This window comes from Mastomys coucha, unplaced genomic scaffold (genome assembly GCF_008632895.1).
Source record: "Mastomys coucha isolate ucsf_1 unplaced genomic scaffold, UCSF_Mcou_1 pScaffold12, whole genome shotgun sequence".
Lineage (NCBI taxonomy): Eukaryota > Metazoa > Chordata > Mammalia > Rodentia > Muridae > Mastomys > Mastomys coucha.
Genome location: NW_022196894.1, coordinates 96,369,543 through 96,378,839, shown reverse-complemented (window position 1 = coordinate 96,378,839; position 9,297 = coordinate 96,369,543). Strand labels below are relative to the sequence as shown.

The following is a 9,297-nucleotide window of genomic DNA, read 5'->3' as shown; positions in this document are numbered from 1 at the left end:
TAAGGGAAGGGGGACTGGAAATTGGTCAAGTAGCTACAGACTGGCCAGGAAGAGCTCAGGAACAGCAGAGTTAGGGTCTGTTAGGACAGATCTGAGGGATACCTGAGAGGTAACCTGATAGAACCTAGGGACAGTTGAAGACAGAAATGGAAAAGTAACTCCAAGTTTCAAATTAGGTTCGTAGAGCAGGTAGCAGTTCCATTATGTAGGATAAGATCAAATAACAGTTTAAGGATTAGACAGTGCAGACAAATTCATCCCCAAGTCCATGGCTGGGAGTCATCCAGGTGGTAAACGCAGATGGAGTGGTTAAATCATGTGTGAGTAAACATGGACATAAAGGCAGAGCTGGAGATCCTGATTAGGACTCATCAGTGCAGATCTATCAAGGGGTACAATCGTGATGGACTTCTACCTCAGTCCACAGTGGGTGCAGACTTCCACACCTGCCACCTCCTCCATGACCAACTCAGTCATCAATATCTCCTACCACTCCAGCTATGTAGGATACTCCATCAAAAGAAGATACTGAGGACATAGTTCCTGATGGACTCCAATCCTGTTATTTTATCTTTTGCTATTCTATACCCATGGGATACAAGGGATATAAAAATTATTAAAAATGGGTCTATATGTAACACATCCTGTGAAAAATGTCATTTGACTGATTGTATTAATTTCTACCTAATATTTTTCTCATTGTATGCCAGCAGCCTTATGCTTTGTTATCTGTTACTCTTTCCCTGTCTGGGTAAGAGCCTGCTATGTATGCATTGGAAAGGGTTGCTAATGCTCTCTCTCAGCCTAAGACATAGATTTATTTATTTATTTATTTATTTATTTATTTATTTATTTATTTATTTATTGCTGCACTCGTTTTGGGAGGTAGGATCTGTGTCAACCTCAGCTGCTGCTCTAATTCAACAGGTTTGCTGTTAATATGGAAATTGAACTCTCAGAATAATGCTAATAGTCATTCTAGGCTGCAAGTCTTTTTTGCAAAAGAAATGGCTAGTTATTTTTCTAATTTTGTTAGGAGTTTGTTAAGATTAGTTCCTTATGTAGCCTTCCTAAACATTTTGGAGTTACTATAGGATTGCTTTGCACTTAGTTGCTTCTTCCAGTCATCTTCAGACATCTGGGATCTGATATTCTGCCCAGAGAGAAATACACATGCTTTGATTAACTAATTTAAAAGGGGGTGGGGGGAAGAAGGGATTAAAAACAAAAAAGGGGAAATATAGGAGTGATAAGGATAAAAGGGTAGATTATTAAATCTACTCTTAGACTAGAAAGCAACAAGACTCTAATATTTCATTGTTACAGATTATTGTATATTGATACAAATTTGATTTATATTTTGTTACTCTACATATATATATATATATGCACTTTAACTCTTGCATAGGGTATTGTAGCTGTAGAACTCATTTAAAAATGTAGTATAAAGTCTTAGTCTTTGAACGTTACTATTATAAAATGTTTAGAATAATTAATAAATATAAGTTAGTAGTCAATAAACTTGTAGTCTTGTTAGGTACTAGCTTAATTAATTACAAAAATAAACTTTATTTAGCCTCCTGTAGTTTCAAAGTTAATCAGATAGTAAATAGCTAGAAACAAACAACATTTGACTATTCAAAATACTGAAATAGATAGGAATTATAGGATACGGTCTTCAAACACTTTAGAGATCTACAGACTACAGCATTTAAAGATGTTTTAATAATAAAAGGCTTGACGGTGAGATATGTTTGCTCCTGGTAGCACTCTCATACTACTTCAAAGATGATGGGGGAAACCCCCATAAGGAATTTGCTTCAAATGTGGGAAGTTAGTCACGGGGCAAAAAACTGCCCTTGCCTCCACTGCTGACAGTGTGCTGTCCAAGCTGTGGACAAGCAGGCCACAGAGAAAGCCACCTGTCAAATTTTGCTAGGACAAAGTAAGCCAGTCTTTTATAATTCCTGCATCATAAGAAAGTCTATCAGATATTCTGGGCCAGTAGGCCAAAAAGATGGATGCCCCAACATTGCAGAGGAATTTTGGGTGACCATCCATGTAGCCAGCAACCTGTCATTTCTATAGTTTTAGAAGCTGCTTGCTCTGTACTTCTTGTTTATTTAGGTAATATCCTTCTCAGGAATCCGATGGGGTTAAAGACTAAATAGATATAGTCTCACAGTTAAGCTTAAGTTGTTTAGGATTTAAGAAGATAATTTGAAGTCTAAAAATATATTTATAGGTTAATAAATACAAGTTATGATAGAAAGTGATTTAGATACAGAACTCTGAACTAATTAAATAGAATAGATAAATTACGTTCTCCAAGGTTGCTAAATACAAATGGACTGTGCATTATGAATGTAGTTCTTACCTGATAGTTTTCATAATTGTTCATACTATATGGAAAAAACCTTTTATTGGATTAAAAGGGAGCAATAGTGGATGCCATGAGGAATCTGTGTGGGCAGGTAAACTTCCTGGAGATGGCCCATTCTATTGGGAGATTTTCCATGTTGTTTAGATGAATCAATGATTTTACAGAATGCCTGATTTTATTTAAATAGTTTTAGGAAGGTAGGGTAATTGATTAAAACTTTAAGGAGATGTTTAAATTGTTTTTTTTTTTCAGATAGATAATATCTGGAATATATAATAAGGTTAAAATTAATTATTTTAACTTCTAAAGTTAGAAGTAATTAAATATATGAATACAGTTAGAATTAAGAGTAGAATGTGGACCCTACTTTGTAGAATAGTGAGGGCTGTATAGGCTAGAAAAGGCGTACAGTGAGCTTTCATGCATTGCAAGTATGTAATTGTACTAGGAAGAGACAAATAGGCTTGGGACAAGTTAATGATCAAAGAAAACATCTCATTCTAGGTTAGGTCTGTGTCTTAGGGTTTTACTGCTGTGAACAGACACTATGATCAAGGCAACTCTTTTTTTTTTTTTTTTTTTTTTTTTTTTTTTTTTTTTTTTTTTTTTGGTTTTTTTGAGACAGGGTTTCTCTGTGTAGCCCTGGCTGTCCTGGAACTCACTCTGTAGACCAGGCTGGCCTTGAACTCAGAAATCCACCTGCCTCTGCCTCCCAAGTGCTGGGATTAAAACCACCACCGCCCGGCTGAAGGCAACTCTTATAAAGGAAAATATTTATTTGGGGCTGGCATACAGTTTCACAGGTTCAGTCCATTATCATCATGGTGGGAAGCATGGTAGCATGCAGGCAGAAATGGTGCTGGAGGAAGAACTGAAAGTTCTACAACTTGATCTGAAGGCAGCCAGGAGGAGGCTCTCTTGCACAATGGGCAGAGCTTGAGCAAAGGAAACTTCAAAGCCCACCCCCATAGTGACACTCTTCTAATAAGGCTATACCTCCTAATACTGCCAGTGGGCCAAGCATTCAAATACATGAATCTGTATGTATATGTGTGACACTGTTAGAGCTTGCTCATTGGAGCTTGCTTTGTCCACCAAGTAGGTGTGAGTGTGTGCCTGTGGGGGGCCAAACCTATTCAAACCACCATAGTCTGGGTTCCTGGACTTCATGATCTAGGGATGTGGTCACAGGTGCATCATGAAAAGGCAAGGTTATGGATCGATGAACACACTGTCAGAGCTGATCTTCCACACACAGGCAGGCATGGCCTATGGGGGACAAATCCAAAGGCACATACAGGTGGCAATAGACAAACCACACAAAAGGCACTGATGAACACAGAGGTGTAGCATCAACCCTAGAATAAAGCTGAAGTGACAACAAGAGTGCAGGAGCAACAGAATCCCAGGGCAATTACAGGTGACAGGACAAGGTAGAAGGTACAGGTTAGTTCCAGTGGAGGAATCAACATATCTGAAGGCCAGAGGTGAGCTGAGAAGGGTGACAAGCAAGGTTTGTTTTCACAGATTTGGATCAAGCTATTAGGTTATTACAGAATGAAGTTCAATTCTCCCCTAAAAATAATGGAGAACCTAGTGTTAACACTGGAGTAAGGAAGCATTTTAAGACTTGTCTGGTTGCAAAGCTAGGGTGGAGTAAAACCTGGAGGCTGGAAGAGCAGTTAGAAAGTTTTGTGTGTGCACGTGGGGGTAGGCACAGGTGTGTGTGTGTGTGTGTGTGTGCGCGTGCGCGTGTGCTCGTGCGATCCAAGGAGGGGATGTGGAATTGGTGATAATGTAAAGGAGGCACACACTCACACCTACTTGGTGGATGAAGCAAACTCTAACAATATCACACATATACATACATACACACAACATACATACATACATGCATACATACATTCCTACATTCATACACATTCACATATTTAGTAGATGGAGCAAAGCTTCCACAAGCAGGCTCCAACACACACACACACACACACACACACACACACACACACACACACAGGCTTAAAGTGACTGCATTGTCATAGTATCTCCCCTAGCATAGATGAGGTAGCACAGAGTAACAGGACAGGCAAGACACAGACCTCAGAAACTCAAAGTGTGTGGATGGGCAGGGGGGCAAAGGAAATAATACAGGAGGAGAAAAAGGTGCAAGCCAGGAGCAGGAAGTCCAGGGCAAAGTGGCACAGTGTTGTCAATGAGTTTGAAAAAGGAACCAATAATATAAGCCAGAGGTGTATAAAAACCCAAAGGTTTCTGTTCTATTCGGCAGGTAGGTCAGATTCAGAGAACTGGCAACCTTGGTTGAACATGGAGACACCAGTGTACAGGCAGGCAGCAGGCACGGGGATACAGCAAATGAGCTGGGAAACAGTTGGAGGGAAGTTGCTTTGTACTCCATGTGGTTAAAAAAAAAAAAAAGATCCTGGCGTCTCTCTGGGTCAGAGGCTCTGCAGCTCTTGATTTTCTGCATATAAAAAAGAGGCACAATGGTGCATGCTCATTCAGACTTTTGGAAGGTGGCCCTCTCAAAGCCCTCTTTACAAGACCACGCCTTGCTTAACTGCAGTACAGTTCAAAATACAGACATTAAAAAAAAAACCAACAACAAACAATAGCCCTTGAATGATTGCAGAAGAGAACTTTCAGTGTGAAATTCTAAAGTGCAGTCTTGAAATGAAAGAAACTAGATACTCAGAGTTATTCATTTGGAGCCCCACCCCCCGAAATTTGGATCTATCTAATAATCCCTTCCTCCACATATCCCTCACACACTTCATAAAGCTGTTTCACCTTGGTTCATATAGCTAACAGCCACCTTCAGAAGCAGATTTGAAAATCATACATTTCTTGAAACATAGAACATCTAATTTAAGATCTAGGCATTTAAAAAGTCTGTTACAGAAATTTCACTTGTTGAGACTGTCTGCTGCTATGCTCCAGGTTCTAGAAAACTTCCGTGGCCTAGAGACCCTTTCTTCACCGCTGGAATTTGTAGTTTGGCATTTGTTACCCAGCTGCCTGATTTTGGCGTACAGTCATCTGACAGGCGGCATTGTAATTTTCATGCAAAGAGGCCAAAAAAGAACTGGTGTTGCAGGAAAAAGGTTGATCGTTCTTTGTCTTTTGTTTTGAAATGAGCCAGGGCCTCACTCTGTAGTTCAGAATAATTAACAGGAATTCTGCCTCAGTGTTCTGGGTGCTGGGATTACTTGCATGCACCAGCCTTCCCAGCTTCAACACCATTTTAAAAGGATAAGGTTTGGATATGTGTCTGGAAAAGCCACAGAGCGAATAAGGGGAGCCTGGGAACCCAATTTGTTCATTGCGCCTTTCTCCAGGAGGAAGAAATGGAGATGAGCTATTTTCCGATAGCTCCGCATTCAGGGGCTTCCCAGGACTACTCTGGGGGCGTCCCTGCGCTCCGCGGCTCGTGCCCGCGCCTCACCGGAGAGGCACCCAGGCGCGGGACCCAACCCGGCCGCGCTCCCGCAGGCCCGCCCTCGGCCCGCCCCCAGCCGCCCGGCATCCAATCCCAGCGCCACGCACGTGACGAGCGCTGCTTGCGATGACCTCATCCCTGGTGTGGGATGACGTCAAATTCAAGATGGATGGAATCACAGCGGCAGTGGAGGCTGCGGGTTGCGCGAGCCGAGTGTGAGCGGAAAGGGGCTTGGCGCCTGCCCCAGGACTGGAGAGCGGTGAGTAACCGTCACGCTCCGCGCCCTAGAAGGACGTCCGGCCCTGTCGGAGACTACAGCCTCTCCGCAAAACGCGGCCTTTCCTGACGTAACTCTGAGGTGATTTCTCTCCTTTTTTTCCTCCACCAGTGGGTTGCGGGCGTCGGGCCCTTTTACGCGTGCGCGGGGCTGCGGTCCTCACCGAGCATGCCCAGACTCCCACGTAGCCGAGCGGGTCCTAGCTCTGCGCATGCTCTGTGCCCGCATTTGGCCTCGCCCTCGCTCCTACGCATGCTCAGCCTCCAGGCCGCTGAGCTACTCACCCTGGCCCGGGCGGCCTGAGTAGCCGCGGTGTGAGTCTGGGGCGCTGGCCGCAGCAGAGCCGTTGAGACGCGGCTGCGGGCTAGGGCGCGCTCTCTGGGTCGGGTGCCGCGCGCTCGCGCGGGGCGGGAAACTGGCGGGCAGTGGCGGCATCTACACCTGCCGCGGCTGGAATGTGACAGCCTGGCAGCCAGCAGCACCTCCGCGGCCACCTCCTTAGCCCATGCGGACCCTGTCGTACCCCTCACCCCCACCCTCAGGCCCGAGACTTTTCTTGGGAGAAAGACCCTCCTCCGGGGACATAGCACGGGAGATCTCCCAGCAGCTCCCATCTTGGCCGGGTCTCCCCATCTCCCTGGCTTGGTTATTTGGAGCACCTTTGAGTGCCCCTCTGCAGAGACTGCACCTTGTAATCAAAGAACCATGCACATGTGTGTCCCTGAGGCTCTGGGTTCTGGAGAACCGCACACTGCAGAACGTGTACAGAGAGCCTTAAACAGGTACTCCCTAAGGTTACCCGACACGGGCCGTGTTGGGGGACACTGAGCAGCCCTTTGAAGCTTGGCATTTTTGTGTGATGCATGAACTCCAATCGCTTCTACATCTTTGGACATCTGTGTTACAGCATAGTCTGGTGATTGTTCATCAGCATGACCCTGAGTCATAAGTTCCTGGGTTTGTTTCATGGTCCTCCCACCTTGTTTAAGAGGGGGAAAGTAGGTTAATCCATGTTAGTGTTTCCATTGAAAACCCTCCTCCACTTCTGGTGATTAATCATTACCCCTTAACCTCACCCCTAAATATTGACGTTAAAGTAGAAATTTGGCTTACTTAAAAACGACTCTTTAATTCAGCCTATGCCCTTAACAGCATAGTGTTTTTATTTAGTATTTATTGAAAGTATAGGAAGCGTCATTCTTAGGAAATAGAAATTGTTAATAGAACTCTCCCTTGAGGAATTGACAGTATTATGTAGTAGAGAACATTAGGTATGAGAACAGTAAAAGCAACAAAAGAGTTAGCATAGGGGTCTCTAGATAAAGAGATAACTGAGAAGCCATTTTAGTTGTCCCAGTACTAGAGCTGACAAAGGGCTGGATTTGCAGAAATCAGAGATTGGCCAAAGTGCAAAGGAAAGAATAATTTTCTGCCAGAGGAGATATGGCTTGCATCACTCAACCTAAGAAGGTGATGATTGAAGACAAGCAGGTGTGAAAGTGTAGATCCCGGGTGTCATGTAGGACAAGTGAGTTCACTGAGATGGATCTGTTCAGGAGGAAGGGGCTGGAGCTTGAAAAAGTCTGAGCAGAGATACAGATGGAGTCAGTCCAATTGTTAATACAGTCACAAAAGCTCAGGAAAGGCTGAGAAAATGCCGCATGCTGGGTTCTATAGACTCGGGAGAGATAAAGGTGAACAAGTTCAATCCTCAAGTCTAGTGAGCTTTCTTTACATGGTGGACACCTGCCAAGTCCAATGCTAGGAATTCACAACTGAAAACAAGGGCTTTTCGGGAGAGCATATGGGGTGTTCTGAGGGATCCACATATAAAAGCTGATGCATTGAAATCACCATGGGGTTACTGCAGAGAGATGAAGTGTTGCTGTTGGCAAGTTACAAAAGCTTTATAGTTCCATCTGAAACCTTCTGTACAAAGTAGCCAAGTAAAGGAGAGATAAGAGATACTTTTGGGTTTCAGAAACTGGAAGTACAGATTTGTGGGTTAGATGGTAAGGAGTGCCACTGTCTTAGTTTGGATTTTATTCCTGTAAAGAAATACCATGGCCAAGGCAATTTTTATAAAGGAAAACATTTCATTGGGGCTGGGTTTTGGTTTCAGAGGTTTAGTCCATTGTACTCATGGTGGGATGCATGGAACCATTCAGGCATACATGGTGATAGAGGAGGAGCTGAGAATTCTATATCTTGGTCTGAAGTCAGCAGAAGGGGACTGTGTCCACACGGGGCATAGCTAGAGCATAGGAGACCTCAGTGCTTCCACAGTGACACACTTCCTCCAACAAGGCCCTATCTCCTAATAGTATAACTTCCTATGAGCCAAGCATTCACACACATGGATCTGTTGGGGCCATACCTATTCAGACCACCACAGCCATCCAGGTTTGGTACAGAGGTGAGTTGATATCAGTCAGACATATCTTTTATGTTAGTCTGTAGTTTGGGCTTTTCGAGGAAATAATTTAGGGGGAAAAAACCCTGTAGTCTAAAACAGGTCAACAAAGTGGCCAGCTTTATTTAGAGTAAGCTATCAATGAGCTTCATTTCTACTCCTTAATTTAAATTGGAGTAGAGAGTGAAAAATAATCACATATGTATTGTATAGGATCCCAATTTGGGCATCATGAGGAGTGCCAAAATAATGTATCGGACTTTAAAGAGTTTGCAGTCCTGGTGGGACACACAGCCAACTAGCATATGTCTGGGAGTAAACATAATGTGGTGATGTACCTGCTCTGTGTGACAACTGTTGTGCCTACTGTTGGCAGCAGGCATTTGCTTTTTGTCGTTTTTGACAAGAGACTGCAACCCATGTGGGCCTTGAACTCAGTCCTCTTGCCTCAGTCTCCCAAGAACAGACACTGTAGACATGTGCTACACTAGGTATTTTGCTTATTTGTTCTAAGCTTAAGTAAGTTTAGGACTGTGTTTGTTTAGTTGGCCTGCTTTAATTTAGTATACAGACTCAGTGACCTAAACAATAGAAACTTATTTTCTCACAGTTACAGAAGCTGGAAATTGGAGGTAAAAGTGGTGTTGGTAGGCCAGGCCTCTCCTGCACTTCTTCCCTTGGCTTGTAGATAGCTTTCTCATGTATCCTCATAGGATCTTCCCTCCTTGTTTGTCTCTGATCTAATTCTTCGTTCAGAGACATCACTTTTT

At 43.6% G+C, this 9,297-nt stretch overlaps 1 protein-coding gene and 1 long non-coding RNA gene across 18 annotated transcripts in view; one reads left to right on the top strand and one right to left on the bottom strand.

The window, feature by feature from the left end:
- Positions 1-4,630: 4,630 nt before the first annotated feature.
- Positions 4,631-6,482, bottom strand: LOC116086199. The gene is made up of 2 exons (XR_004116851.1): positions 6,399-6,482; positions 4,631-4,862 (listed from the first exon to the last, which is right to left on the bottom strand). It is a non-coding gene; the product is annotated as an uncharacterized LOC116086199 (long non-coding RNA).
- The window catches only part of Zbtb21 (zinc finger and BTB domain containing 21), a 14,548-nt gene continuing 11,209 nt past the window's right edge, over positions 5,959-9,297 (top strand). For 7 of the 17 annotated variants that reach the window (XM_031364568.1, XM_031364563.1, XM_031364557.1 and 4 more), the window contains exon 1: positions 5,992-6,195. Coding sequence is in view for 3 of the 17 variants with exons in the window: in XM_031364549.1 (XP_031220409.1) it covers positions 5,986-6,096 (111 nt within the window). In the remaining 14 variants the exon portion in view is untranslated. The other 10 variants (XM_031364564.1, XM_031364559.1, XM_031364558.1 and 7 more) reach the window with 7 other exon arrangements.